The sequence below is a fragment of the Myotis myotis genome, unplaced genomic scaffold (assembly GCF_014108235.1).
Source record: "Myotis myotis isolate mMyoMyo1 unplaced genomic scaffold, mMyoMyo1.p scaffold_m19_p_8, whole genome shotgun sequence".
Classification (NCBI taxonomy): domain Eukaryota; kingdom Metazoa; phylum Chordata; class Mammalia; order Chiroptera; family Vespertilionidae; genus Myotis; species Myotis myotis.
In genome coordinates, this window is record NW_023416390.1 from 5,895,959 (window position 1) to 5,911,323 (window position 15,365).

The 15,365-nt window shown below is 50.4% G+C and overlaps 1 protein-coding gene across 1 annotated transcript in view; it reads right to left on the reverse strand.

The window, feature by feature from the left end:
* DNAH7 (dynein axonemal heavy chain 7) overlaps positions 1 to 15,365 on the reverse strand; it is a 156,748-nt gene continuing 141,383 nt past the window's right edge. The window contains exons 60-64 of the mRNA XM_036319035.1: positions 11,455 to 11,685; positions 9,998 to 10,150; positions 8,578 to 8,755; positions 6,057 to 6,160; positions 1 to 398 (exon numbers count right to left, since the gene is read on the reverse strand). Coding sequence (XP_036174928.1) covers positions 192 to 398; positions 6,057 to 6,160; positions 8,578 to 8,755; positions 9,998 to 10,150; positions 11,455 to 11,685 — 873 coding nt within the window. The 3' untranslated portion in view covers positions 1 to 191. The remainder of the gene's footprint in view (positions 399 to 6,056; positions 6,161 to 8,577; positions 8,756 to 9,997; positions 10,151 to 11,454; positions 11,686 to 15,365) is intronic.

The following is a 15,365-nucleotide window of genomic DNA, read 5'->3' on the forward strand; positions in this document are numbered from 1 at the left end:
AGTCTAATCTTTATTCGAGGACATTTCCTTACGCCCAAGATGAATCATCGTAAACAAAGTCTGCATTTGCACATTAACAAGCTTATAATTAAGGGTAACTTTAGACAGACTGACACTAACTAGATTGTTTAAAAGGAAAATATACTTCTACTCGATCATGTAAGGAGAGGGGCAGGGCCGGGCGTCTCCAGCTAGGCGTTGAGCTGGCACAGCAGGGCCACGCCCCGCCCGATCCAGTGCTCCTTCGGGTGGTCGGAGGGCAGCGTCATGGCGATGACGAAGTTGGTGGAGTGGCCCGTGGTGGACAGCGTCCCCCTCCGCTCGCTGGTCTTGTACAGCGGCGCCACGTAGCTCGGCCGTTCGGGGATGTCTGTCCTCCGACAGGGCTTCAGCCACATCTGGAAGGAAGGGCGGAAACCTGAGTCACGGCTGTCTGATTTGAACAGAAGCACAGTAGTGTCAGAGAGGAGTTAGCTATGTCTGCAAACTTCCGTGGCCCAAATAGTTTTGCTGGCAGCGCTGCCAGGGTCCAGCATTGCCTTAGAGCCCCCAGAACTATTCAGAACCAGTTCAGAAACTACGTGAGAAAAAATCCGTAGTCATTTTCACCTCCGCTGTCTGTCGAAAAGCACGCTAACTATGCCTCACCTCTCCACCGTACTTACCTGGGGAGGACTTGGTGCTTCCACACAAGTCCGGACTCAGAGTCCTGCTGCCTTATCAGTGAAGGCCAATCCCAAGATATTCGGGGGGGTTTCTTATCAGCGATGGTGGAACCAGGTCACTTCCCCATTTTAGGTAATTTATTATTTTTAATCCTCACATGAGGACATGTTTTTTGGTGTGTTGTTTTTTAAATTGGTTTTAGAGAGAGAAACACCAATCGGTTGCCTCCCTCATGCACCCTGACCAGGGATCAACCTCCCAACCTGGGCTTGTGGCCTGGCGGGGAATTGAACCTAGAACCCTGTGGTGCCCAGGACGGCGCTCCCACCCACTGAACCGCAGGGCGCAGGTGGGTGTTTTAAAGTCACTAGCGTGTATATCATGCAGATGCAATACACCCACGTTACCCTGAGAACCAGCCAAGTTCCTAGAATGTGAGCGTTGTTGAACCTCACCAACCTCAAAAGCAGGACCGGGGGCAAGCTGACCCCTGAATGTGGATACAGAACCAACTGATCATAAAGTTGAAGGTTTTAGAATTTATTTGAATTCATTTCTCTGTGGGATTAATAGCAGCCATCCTCTGAGGGGATAAGGCGTGACCCCGTTATCCTGAGTTCTCAGGTTTCTGGGGTCAAAATATAAGCTGTAGGAAGGAGCTAATCAGGACGCTAGTCTTTCCCCCACGTAACTGGAACCCAGATTCTTACGAGGGGGACTCACAGAACAGTGTTTCAGACCCCGTTAAGTATAAGGACTTACGGCACTCCAGTTGGATGTGTTTCATTTCAACCAAGAGTGGATTTTCTTTTTTTGTGTTTTTTGTTGTTGTTGTTAATCCTCCCCTGAGGATGTTTTCCCATTGATCTTTTAAGGAGAGTGGGAAAGACAGAGAGAAACATCAATGTGAGAGAAACAAATCAATTGGTTGCCTTCTGCATGCACCCAGACCAGGGCCCGGGCCGGGGAGGAGCCTGCAACCAAGGTACGTGCCCTTGACCAGAATCGAACCCGGGACTCTTCGGTCCACGGGCCGACGCTCTATCCACTCAGCCAAACCAGCCAGGGCAAGAGTGGATTTTCTTAATGAGAATTTGTCTCACTCAGAAACTTCCTATTTGGGAGAATCACCCACTTAGAAATTCCTTTTCCTAGTCCAGTGATGGCGAACCTATGACACATGTGTCAGAGGTGACATGCGAACTCATTTTTTTGGTTGATTTTTCTTTGTTAAATGGCATTTAAATATATAGAATAAATATCAAAAATAGAAGTCTTTGTTTTATTATGGTTGCAAAGATCAAAAAATGTCTATATGTGACACGGCACCAGAGTTAAGTTAGGGTTTTTCAAAATGCTGACACGCCGAGCTCAAAAGGTTCGCCATTGCTGTGACCTAGTCACTGCAACTACAGCGGGGCCTTGACTTACTAGTTTAATTTGTTCCGAGACCGAGCTCGTTAAGGAGCTCGTTAACTCAAATTACTCTGTCAACTCAATGCAAAAAATCGGCAGAGAGACAGCTGGTATCTCAAAAAACTCGTTAGTCGGGACACTCGTAAGTCAAAGCCCCACTGTACTTCAGCGTTTCCGTGCGAAAGGGGAAAAAATCCGACACCAAATCAGCTGCTGACATTGCACACCTGCCCTGCGATGTTCAGCTCGGTCTCCCTCTGGAATTGGCTCTGCCCACAGTGCCCTCGTGTGTGTGGCAGGTCTCCTGCCGCTGGCTGCCAGCTGGTCCCTCTCCGCCTGTCAGCTGCAGGAAGGGTTGCTGCCTGTCTGGGCTGGTCCCAGTTTCCCTCGAGCAATTCCTGGGAATCCACAGCCTCTGTTTTAGCGCCATCTCAGGCCCTCCAGTTGCTTGAAAGTCTAGCCATTTTCCCTGACGCAGTGACGGATGGTAACTCAGTATTTACATGGTTTAGTCTGTCCGTGTTGAATGGGTGCCTAGAAAACATACTTTACGTGGGTGCGTTTCAGATAGTAATCTTTTAATCTGTAAATTTCACATTTCTAGGTCAAGGTTATATAAGAAAAAAATTACACTTAATAAAACATGTGCGTGCGTATGTGGATCCATACATGCAGTTGAGCCTCACCACTCCTGGGTTCTGTCCTTGCACGCTCGCCGAGCACGAACGTGTGTTCGTCATCCTGACATCAGCACCTGCCTCTTCCTGGCCCTGTGCACACACGCGCAGAGCAGCCAGTAATGCGGGGCCCCAGGCGAGCACCCTCCAGCCAACTGCAACTACTTAAGCCAGTGGTTCTCAACCTTCCTCATGCCGCGACCCTTTAATACAGTTCCTCATGTTGTGCTGACCCCCAACCATAAAATTATTTCCATTGCTACTTCATAACTGTAATTTTGTTACTGTTATGAATCGTCGTGTAAATATCTGATCTGCAGGATGTATTTTCATTGTTACAATTTGAACATAATGAAAGCATAGTGATTAACCACAAAAACAATATGAAATTATATATGTGTTTTCCGATGGTCTTAGGCGACCCCTGTGAAAGGGTCGTTCGACCCCCAAAGGGGTCGCGACCCACAGGTTGAGAACCACTGACTTAAGCGTTTCCACGTGAAAGAAGGAAAAATCCGATACCAATCAACTCCTGACACTGCACACCTGCCCTTGTGACTGCCAGTTCGGGTCTCATTCTGGAACTGGCTTTGCCCACGGTGTCTCTGTCTGACTTTTGTTTCATCTCTCATAACCACATATCCTTTCGATGGTTTACTTAATGACCAGCTTTAAACATTTTTGTGGATCTTTGTAGTTGTTAGTGGCGATTTTTCTGTTTAAAAGGACCCCCAAGTGTCACTCTGCAGGGCTGTCTGGTGTTCCTATGTGCACACAGGCTGTGGCTGTGGTGTGCCTTATGGGAAAAGTCCTGTCAGCTCCGTTCAGGCACAAGCTACAGCACTCATGTTTGTGAGTTCAATGGTCATGGGTCTACAATATTATCAAATACTAGAGGCACGGTGCATGTAATTCCTACACAGGTAGGATCCCTAAGCCTGGCTGGTGACCAGGGCTGATCAGGACCTTCCTGCTGCTGGCCGGGGCTGTCCTTCCCTGGCTGCTGGCTGCTGGCTGCTGGCTGCCAGCTGCAGGCTGGGGCCTCCCTTCATTCAGCACCGCCCCCTGGTGGTGGGCACATGTCATAGCGAGTGATCGAACTCCTGGTCTCCTGAGGGTACAATTTGCATATTAGGCTTTTATATATATACTAGAGGTCCGGTGCACAAAAATTTGTGCCCTCAGGGGGCGGGGGGAGGAGAGAAGGTCCCTCAGCCCGGTCTGTGCCCTCTCACAGTCTGGGACCCCTTGGGGGATGACCATCTGCTGGCTGAGGCCTGCTCCCCAGGGGATTGGGCCTAAGCTGGCAATCAGACATCCCTCTGGCAGCCCGGCAGCCATCAGGGGATGTCCACTTGCCAGCGGGGAGCAGACCTAAGCTGTAGTCGGACATCCTTCGTGCTGCTGAGGAGGCAGGGGAGGCTCCCACCACCACCGCTGTACTGGCAGCCATCAGCCTGGCTTGTGGCTGAGCAGAGATCCCCCCTGTGAGAGTGCACTAACCACCAGGGGGAAGCTCCTGCATTGAGCATCTACCCTCTTGTAGTCAGTGTGTGTCATAGTGACCAGTCATTCCCAGTCTTTCTGCTGTTAGGGTCAGTTTACATATTACCCTTTTACTATATAGGATAGAGGCCTGGTGCATGGGTGGGGGCCAGCTGGTTTGCCCTGAATGGTGTCCCAGATCAGGGTGGGGGTCCCGCTGGGGTGCCTGGCCAGCCTGGGTGAGGGGCTGATGGCTGTTTTCAGGCTGCCCACACCCCCTTTAGGGTGGGGGTCCCCACTGGGGTGCCTGGCCAGCCTGGATGAGGGGCTGATGGCTGTTTTCAGGCTGCCCATTCTCCCTTCAGGGTGGGGGTCCCCACTGGGGTGCCTGGCCAGCCTGATGAGAGGCTGAGGGCTGTTTTCAGGCAGGCCAAGCCTGCAACTGAAGCTCCCAGTCTGTCCTTTTTTTCTTTTTTCTTTTTTATTCTGGGATTTATTTACCTTCTGTAATTGAAACTTTGTTGCGGCTCCAGCTCCGAGGCAGGTGGCTGAAAGCAGGTATCTGGGGTTTGTTTAGCTTCTATAATTGCAACATTGTTGCTTAGAGTGAAGCTCAGAGCCAGGCCGTGGCAGGAGGGGAACCTTGGCTTCCTCCATCACTGGAGCAAGCAAGCCTCCTATTTGCTTCAGCTGCCTGGCTGCCGGCCGCCATCTTTGTTGGCAGTTAATTTGCATATTGCCCTGATTAGCCAATGGGAAGCGTAGCAGAGGTATGGTTAATTACCATGTTTGTCTATTATTAGGTAGGACTAGAGGCCCGGTGCACGAAATTCGTGCGGGGGGGGGGGGGGGGGGGATCTCTCAGCCCAGCCTGCAACCTCTCCAATCTGGGACCCCTCAAGGAATGTCCGACTGCCCATTTAGGCCCGATCCCCGATTGCGGTTGGACATCCCTCTCGCAATCCAGGACTGCTGGCTCCCAACCGCTCACCTGCCTGCCTGCCTGCCTGATTGCCCCTAACTGCTTCTGCTTGCCAGTCTGATCACCCCCTAACCACTCCCCTGCCAGCCTGATTGATGCCTAACTGCTCCCCTGCCGGCCCGATTACCCCCAACTGCCCTCCCCAGAATGCCTTGTCCCCCCCAACTGCCCTCCCCTGCAGGCCTTGTCCTTCCCAACTGCTCTCCCCTGCCAGCCTGGTCCCCTCCAACTGTCCTCCCCTGCAGGCCTTGTCCTTCCCAACTGCTCTCCCCTGCCAGCCTGGTCACCCCTAACTGCTCTACCCTGCAGGCCTGGTTGCCCCCAACTGCCCTCCCCTGAAGGCTTTGTCCCTCCCAACAGCCCTCCCCTGCTGGCCATCTTGTGATGGCCATCTTTGACCACATGGGGGTGGCCATCTTGTGTGTTGGAGTGATGGTCAATTTGCATATTACCTCTTTATTATATAGGCTAGAAAGTGCCTTTAGACAGAAACACAAATAAAACGAGGTTATGTATTGATCAGTTAGCATTTCTCCTGGGAGCAGTGGTTCAGTGTCCACTAATTCAATGTTGGCAGCAACACCAAAGGGTCACTAGTTTGATTCCTGGTCAGACCACATGCCCGGGTTTCAGGTTTGATCCCCAGTTGTGGCGCATGTGGGAGGTAGCCAATCAATGTTTCTCTCCCTCCCTTCCTCTCTAAAATTCAATTTAAAAAAACTTTATGAAACATGATTATCCTGAATAATGAGTTGACTGTGTGTGTGCGTGCACGTGTGTATAAAATACCCCCCCCCCCCCCCACGTATATACCCTTGGAAAATACTAACCACAGGCACTATATCATAAAGAATTTTGGGATGTGATTCTGCAAGTTTCTTTATCTTTCTATTCCAGGAAGCTCCATCCAAAAATAATCCATAAATTAAGACACCTAAATATAAAAGAAGCAGGTGTTAATACAACACTTTAAATATGCAAACAGAGTTCTGAATCTGAAATTCCTACCATGAAGACTATGCAGGTTGTCCCAGGTCAGCAGCCAAAGCTCGTGCTAACACAAAACGCAACATTCTCAGTGCTTGGCTTTCACGTCTGTATTTCGAGAATATCTACAATTTGCCTAGGCAGTTAATTCCGTGGTATAATTAAACGTGGGAGACAACAGAGCAAAGCAATTTAAATTTATCTGTGTGAACACAATCAGATTTGTATATTGAATGGACCCGTGTCAGCGGCCAGAAAATCTGCAGGTTACTCAGTGCTGTCGTCGGGACCCAGTGGCTTCAGGGCATGCACACGCATGCCCTCCGCAGAGCCCTTGCATCCAGAGAGTTCACTTTCTCGTCCCTTTTAGAGCCGATCTCACGCCAAGGACAGAGGATGAGCTCCCCAGAACAGAACGCGGCCCACTCGCAGCTGACGAGTGCACGTTCCGGACTCGGGGGAACCCCGTGGCCGTCTCTCTCCCTCTCTCTCTCTCTCTCTCTCTCTCTCTCTCTTCCCATTAGTGTGGAGCCTCCTGCCCTGCAGGTAGGGGCTGCACTGCAGACGTGGGCGGCAACACCAACAGGACCACAGCCAAGCGGTGCGGAGCTCACGCCTGGGCTTTTGTTCCTGAGGTACTGGTGACCTGGGGCAATTCCTTCAACGTAGACCAGTTTTGTCATCTGGAAAAGAGCTAGGGGCATTTGTAAGACGATGAGGCCTGCTTTGTCTGCCTCCTGGAGTCCTTAGAGTCAAATCAGCCAACTGGGTGCCAGGCTGTGTGAAGTAGCATATAAAACCCACTCCGGCCAGCCAGGGTCTCAGGGGTTGAGTGTGAACCAGGAGGTCGCGGTTCGATTCCCCATCAGGTCCCAGGCCGGGGTTGTGGGCTGCATCCCCAGTGTGGGGCCTGCAGGAGGCAGCCGATCAATGATTCCCTCTCATCATTGAGAGAAGGATAAGCTAGCCAAGAGCATGAACGTGTCCAGAGAGAAAAGGAAAATCAGGACAGGTGATGTCTTGGAGGCAAAGGGAGATGGATGCCTCCAGAAAGAGGAAGTTGTCAATTAGTAAAAATTGCTAAGAAGTTTAGATGAAAACAGAAGAGCATTCATGGATTTGTCAACATGGAAGTCATCAGTAACTCTGAAAAGAATAGCATCAGATGATTGGAGAGGCTGAAAGGTAAACAGGAAATAAGAAGTGAGAACCTGGAGATGGCATGAAAAGATAGTTCTTTTGACAAATTTGCTATAAAGGGGAGCAGAGACATGGGACCATAGCGAAGGGCATGTGAGTGTTAAAATAACTGTAATTCTTTGTTGATTTAAAAAAATATTTTTATTGATCTCAGTGTGGAAGGGAGAGGGAGAGAGAGATAGAAACATCAATGATGAGAGAGAATCATTGATCAGCTGCCTCCTGCATGCCTCACACTGGGGATCGAGGCTGCAACCTGGGCATGTGCCCTGATGGGGAATCAACCGTGACTTCCTGGTGCATAGGGTGACGCCACACTGGCTGGGCTTTCTGTCTTTTAAGAAGAGAGATTCTAGAGCACGCTGCTTGCTGATAGGAATTATCCAGTAGTGAGAAGGATGCTGTTGATTTTAGAAAAAGAGGGCCCAACTGGAGAAGCAAAAACCCTTGGAAGGAGGGAAAAATAGACCCCGGACCACCCATAGGATTTGGACTATCAGAGGGTGCAGATGTGGACAGAGTAATAGAGGTGGTGCTGCCAAAAGCTCTCTTCTCTCGGCCTCTTATTCTTTCAGTGAGGGATGAGGTGCGAAGTGGGAGCAGAGGGAAGGACGAGCAAGGCACGGCGTTTGTTTTTCGAGGGGGAAAGCAACTTCCCAGGAAGTGCTAGTAGGATTGCGTCACAGGGTTACAAACTCCCTTGCGATTCGTGACAGTCGATGTCCAGTAAAATCACTCGGCACAGCGACGTGACTGTCCCACGCTGTGTGATCACATACCCGTTTGCTAGCGGCTCCCATGGGGCATAGCTTGGTTGCGGGTCAAGATCCTGTCTACAGCGTCCACTGTTGACCTGCCCGTGTCTAACGGAGTGAGCCAGTGAGGAAGGAGGTGGAGCTGCCTCGGACGCGTGGATGACGGATTTGCTGATTACTTTCTCCCTACGTTTTCTAGGAAATAATCTCAAACTCACGACATTTTGCAAGGATAAAACAGCACACAGGACGTACACTCTATTCGGGTTCCTTGTATCTCCATTTGCTTTATCGCAGCCTCTCTCCCCCCATAATGGTTTTTCTCAGTCACTTCGTTACATGCATGATGATTAAAAGGTTCAACTGCGGAGCCTGGAGAGAAGCCAGCTCGCGCCGCCACCGCACTTACCGTCTTCCGGGGGGACCTTGTAGTCTTTGTCCTCCAGCACTTCGTAGTCAAACCCGAGGAGGTCGATGGGGATGGTGTACTTCCGGGCGAAGTTCTGCTGGGCGCCCGTCAGGAAGGCTTGTGTGAAGAAGAAGCCGGAGAGCCAGAAGGACGGAGGCGGGCCCACCTCGTACCATTGCTAGGGGTCAAAGCACAGGGCCCGGCCACGTTCAAACTGCCCCCCGGCACCCCCTCCGTTATCTTTTAGGTAAACTAATACCTGAGGGATATAAAGCCGTTCTCTGAAGGTTTTTAAAGTAAGTAGCAGCCTCTGTGTTTTGTGCTGGCTTCAGTTTTACACCCACCGGACCAGCTCGGGCACCACCACGTGCGGGATGCAGATGCCAATGTCCGTTGTATCACTACCTAGTGCAGTGATGGCGAACCTATGAGACCTCTGACATGCGAACTCATTTTTTTTTTGGTTGATTTTTCTTTGTTAAATGGCATTTAAATATATAGAATAAATATCAAAAATAGAAGTCTTTGTTTTACTCTGGTTGCAAAGATCAAAAAATTTCTATATGTGACACGGCACCAGAGTGAAGTTAGGGTTTTTCAAAATGCTGACCCGCCGAGCTCAGAAGGTTCGCCGTCGCTGGCCTGGTGGCTCCTTCCGAGGCGCTCCGCGCAGCAGTGAACACCACGCGCGCTGCACGGGCATCGCGCCACCTAGTGGAGCAGCAGAGGTCATGCCTACCCAGCTGGGCCTGCGGTCATGTCTATCCACCTCTTCTCTGTCTGGTCATGGGAGCCAGCACACTATTCCTTTGGGAGTTTTCCCACCTCCTTTACCAAAACACAAGGAAATCCAGCCGGCAGGAGCACTGTCAGACAGGATCTAGGACGCTCACTAATGCTGCGCGTGAGGGTCACTGTAAATACGAACAGGGGGAAGCACCCCGATTGCCAGGTGGTTAGGAGGACAGCCCGCCCGACTCGTGGCGGACAGCGAGCCGCTGGGGCCGTCACTGTGCGGGGGGCCCGCCATCCAGGGACAGGGGGCCCGGCGGGTGCTGGGCGGGGAGGCCGCGCGGCTCGCTCTGCCTGGCCGGCTGTCTCAGATGCTCTGCCCTAGGGACCTAATTTGGCGCTAAATATGGAAGGAAAAATCAACATAACTGGTTGCTTTCTCTCTTCACTTGTCTTTGACTTGGACATCCGCCTCACTGAACATGCACACCTGCTCCTAAAGCAGCTCTCAGACAGTCTCCTGCCACGGCGAGGAGCGAGGCCGCTCCGGGAGCAGCCGGCCACATGCAAGAGCGAGCCCTGGGCAGCTGTGCTTGCAACGCCCAGGAAAACGAGAGCGCGAGCCGCATCGCAGAGGAAGAAGGGAAACGGGAGGGAGCGGAACATGTGTGCGTCTCCGTGGCCTCACCTGCAGGAACTTCAGCCTGGTCAGGAAGTCGTTCACGTAGCTGCCGAGGGGCTTGAGGCTCGGGTAGGACTTGGCCATCCACATCCCTGGGATCTTGACGTTCAGGATGCTGCTGACCACCTCTTCGAGGTCTGTGGACATCACCAGCAGCCCCTGGAGCACAGTTAAGCCCTGGTTAGCCTGATCATGGCCCTTCTTCACAATTACCCTCTGTGTACAACTGTGATGAGTTAAGGTCGAGTCACACAGCAAACAAAGAGAGGAAAGATATTTTCCTTTGCTCACAAGTAAGTCCTGGAGTCTTTGAACTATTCCTCAGAAAAATATGAGAAATGTTCACCTAGTCAGATTCTAATGGAAACACTTTAATTGAGGTGCAGTGGACATGCGGCATTTGCTTCAGGTGTCCACCACCATGATGCTGACACGCATGGGAGCCCTTGGCAATCGGCGTCGTGGTCAGGAGAAACCCGGCCTCAGCTGGCAGAGGGCAAAGCTATGGGTCAGCGAGGTACCCATGGCGGAACGCCCCAAACACTCAGAGCGCTGGCCCTGGGCGCCGCAAGGAGAGGAGGGGGGCCAGAGGAGAGAGATGGTTGAAACCTGATTTAAAATACAGACTCCTAGGGCTCCTCCCACAAACCTGCGCATCACCTCGCTCAAGTGAGACCTGGGAAGGAGGTGAAGAGGTCCCTGGAGTGGGGTCGCGGCTCAGCGAGTCATGGGGGCCCCACTGAGATCGGAAAGCAGGGGATGCGTGTTTGCTGGGTGCTGAGATCCCGGGGGCCTCTTTTCCCTGTGGGCTCCCAGATGCTAGAGGCGGAAGAAAACGGGAAGGACCAGGTCAAGGAGAAGCGCATGACACTGAGTGCAGCTTAGCCAAGCAGCCCAGCCCGATACCCTGCAGGCAGCCGGGAGATCACGCTACAGCCAGCCGGCTGCACGTCTCTTTTCTTTCTTCTTCTTTTTTATATGTGTACTAGAGGCCCGATGCACAAAATTCGTGCAAGAGTCGGCCTTCCTTCCCCCTGGCTGCTGGCACCGGCTTCCCTCTGGCACCCAGGACCCGGGCTTCCCTCGCAGCCACAGCTTCGACCACAAGATCGTCTGGAAGGACTTCCAGACTAATTAGCATATTATGCTTTTATTATATGTGTATATTTGCATTGATTTCAGAGAGGAAAGGAGAGGGAGAGAGAGAGAGAAACATCAATAATGAGAGAGAATTATTGATGGGCTGCCTCCTATACACCCCACACTGGGGATCAAGCCCGCCCAGTGACCGGAATTGAACCCGGGACCCTTCAGTCCACAGGCCAGCACTCTTTCCACTGAGCCGAACCAGCCAGGGCGAGCCTGGCATGTTTGATATGAAGACAACCGTTAGAGGAAAAGTTTAGGGAGGAAGTCCAGAAATTTGATTTGGGGCTTGCCTTTCCTTTGGGCCCTCCCCTCACCTTGATGGCCTTCTGAATGTTAATGCACGACTCCCGGATGGTCTGCAGCAGCTTGTTGAAGCGGCCCATCTCCTGGACGAGCACAGTGTTCATGCTCTGAGTGTAGGTGGTTGGGTACCTCCTCATCGCAGCCTCAAGGTCAAAGTTGTTGGGCAGTTTCCCCAAAATGTCGCCCGCGACCTCATTCAGCACTTCCTCAGAGGATTTGGCGCCAGCTTCTGCCGAACGAGACTGAGAGAACCCACGCTGTGAGTCAGAGGTCCTCATCGAGGGAGAGAGAACCCACGCTGTGACTCAGAGGTCCTCATTGAGGGAGAGAGAATGCCGGGTGGGGAACTTGGGGGGCTGTCAGGGGTGCTGCCCGGCCGATGCATCACCTCCGATCCTCCTCCACACAAGGTGGACTGAGTGATGGTCACAGGCATGGCGTGGCGTGTCGGGAGATGACAGTAGATAGCGAGGAGGAAGGAGGGCACCACAGTGTGCAGAGGCCCAGAGGGCCTGGGGGAGGGGACTCAGCTACCCCCGGGCCACCTGGTGGGTGGAGCAGGTGCTGTGGGGAGGGAGGAAAGCATTTACGTCGGTGGCGGGGGTTAAAGCCCAGCGAGAGGAGATGGGCTGAGAAAGCCCGAGGCGCGATGTGTTTGCTAATAACTCTGCGCCTACTGGTCGCCAAACACAGGGCGACGGTTCTCCCCTGGAAGCAGGAGGCACCGAGAGCAGCACGGCCCCCCTCAGCGGGAAGAGTGATGGCGGGAGGCGGGCCTCAGTGACGAACACTGGAGGCCAGGCAGGGGCGCTGCAGCTCCATGTTCATGTTCATGTTCATGTCTGCAGTGGCGCCGTGTAAATGAGCCTGCATTTTCTGGAAAAACCCGTAGGTCCTCAGAATAAATGAGTGCGTGTGTGTGTGTGTGTGTGTGTGTGTTGAAAGAGAGCAGGCACTGTTAGAATATAAATGAATATCTCATATTTTTCCAGTCCTAAGAAATGGTGTTTGGTCTTATTTCAGACTTTATATTTCCTGGTTTTTACATCAGGTCTATTCTATAAACGTTGACTTTACTTACGTTTCTAGTGACATCTTCACAGCTACCTAGCACATACCACCATAAAACCCTATGAAGTTGCACAATAATAAAAATTAATGTTGATAAGTGTTAGTTACATGTTAGTACCAAAGGGCTATGCCAATATTAGAATGTGCTAATCCTTTATTATGATCCTGAGTGCCAGGTTTACAACTAAATATATGACAAATTAGAGAAAAAAGGAGGTAATGAATATTTGGCCAAAACTAGTGAAAAATTATCTATTTCCATTGAATTTAAAGAATCATATCTGATTTCTATTTGTATTTCGCTGCGCATAAAAGATGCTTTAAACTCATCCAAAACATTCCTATTTTCTTTTTTTAAGTATATTTTTATTGATTTCAGAGAGGAAGGGACAGGGAGAGAGAGATAGAGACATCAATGATGAGAGAGAATCATGGATTGGCTGCTTCCTGCACGCCCCCCACTGGGGTTCGAGGTTGCAACCCGGGCATGTGCCCTTGACTGGAATCAAACTCAGGGCCCTTCTGTCTGTAGGCTGACACTATCCACTGAGCCGAACCAGCTAGAGTGAAAACATTCCTATTTTCTAACAAGAGCTGTGCTTCCACCAAAAAACAAGCAACCAAACACACAAAAAACTAAGAAAACAAACCCCTGGCCAATAGCCCTTCAAAATGTAAGAAAAATATTTCAGTAACACACACATTTCTGTCTACCTATTTCTCACAATCCAAAATTACATAATTATTACATAATTGGGGTGCTATGTTTGGAAAGTAACACTCAACTGACTTTCTTTCTTTCTTTTTTCCTTTCTTTTCCTTTCTTTCTCCCCGCCCCGCCCCCTCTAACCCAACATTTCTGGTTATGTCATCTAAGTCTTATCCCATTTTAGAACCCAGAAAGACAGGATAGCGTAGAGGATCAGAACACGGATTCTAGAGCCAACCTAGTGGGAGTCAGCCTGCGTGGCTTTGAGTCCTGGCTTGAAATTGTCCTGCTGACCTTGGGTAAACTCCTGAATCTTGCTGTGTCTGTTTTATTCCTGTAAAAGGAGAGTAGTCGGCCTCCACTTCATAGGATTTTGCAAGCACCGTGAACAGTGCTGGCACGCAGTAAGCGCTCTGTAATACCAACCACCCTTATTACTCCGAGATTCCGCAAAAATAAAAAGGTCAGATAGGCTTCATTTTGAGAAATAATTTGCTGGACTGAATAATCATCCTTAACTTATTTTTATATATTTATTGCTTTTTAAAGAGAGAGGAAGGGGGAGGAAGGGAGAGAAAGAGAGAGAGAAACATCGATGAGGGAGAGAGCCTCCTGCACATCCCCTACTGGCGATCTAGCCCGAAACCTGGGCACGTGTCCCGACTAGGAATCTTGGTGCTCGGTTCTATGCGACACCAGCGAACGGTCATCCTTAACTTATTAAAATTTCATTCATTCTCTAAGGGAACTCTTGCCGTTTGGACTAACTTGCTTTCAAAAGTGAAAAACAACAACCAACAACAATTGGGCACATCTAAAGGGCGAACAATACAAGAGAAGATCTTAACAGACAAGCAAGATTAAATATTTATCCTTCGAGTGTGTGGACGCATGCCCGGGGCCTGCTGAATTCGGTGCCTCGGCAGTGAACTCTGACCCGCCCTCCCCTTCATGTTCTCACCAGGGGAGCTGCTTAGTTACCAAGAGTTACTGTATTTTTCTCCTAAACTTTTTTTCCCGCCTTGTACTTACTATTGCAATTGTATCATTTTTTAAAAAAATCTATATTTTTATTGATGTCAGAGAGGAAGGTAAGAAGGAGGGAGAAATAGAAACATCAATGATGAGAGAGAGTCATTGGTTGGCTGCCTCCTGCGCGCCCCACACTGGGGATCAAGCCCACAGCCCAGGAATCAAACCGTGACCTCCTAGTTCTTAGGTTGACACACAACTGAGCCATGCTGGGCAGGTACCATTGTATTCTTTAAATATTATATAATCTGATAAAATACTGATGTGAAAGATACTGTTTCTATGTAAACTAGATTAAACATCATGGAATATTTGATTAAAAATAAGTCATTTTAAAAGTTGGTAGTGAATTAGTAAGAGACTAGAAAATAAAATAGGCAAAATTCTAGATGGATTCTGGTATCAACTGCTTCCCAAGTAGCTTTGAGATTCTTCTTCCGCTTAAGAGGAATTTAAAGGGCCATCTATGTCATACATTTAGGCATGGTTTATGCACGAAAGGGGAAATGGAATTCTAGCAGCAGAATGCTATCAAAGAATGCTCAGAGGGACTCAAAGAATGTCACTCCAAGACCTACTAGCAGCAGAATGTACTCAAAGATTCTCTCCAGGTCAACAGATGGATGAAAAACACCCCATACATCCGTGTACTTTGCTTAAATCCATACTAAAGCTACGAATACATATTTTTCTTTTCCTTAACGTGGTTATCCACCTTCACGACAGAAGTGTGTGTACGGGCCAGTACTGTGCTCACACACTCCAGCCCCAGGACCCAGCGCTGTGAGGTTGCACATCCGTCACAGACAGAAGTGTGTGTGCGGGCCGTACTGTGCTCACACATTCCAGCCTCAGGACCCAGCGCTGTGAGGTCGCACACCTGTCACAAACAGAAGTGTGTGTGCGGGCCCGTACTGAGCTCACACACTCCAGCCCCGGGACCCAGCGCTGTGAGGTCGCACACCCGTCACAGACAGAAGTGTGTGTACGGGCCAGTACTGTGCTCACACACTCCAGCCCCAGGACCCAGCGCTGTGAGGTCGCACACCTGTCACAGACAGAAGTGTGTGTGCGGCCAGCACTGTGCTCACACACTCCAGCCCCAGGACC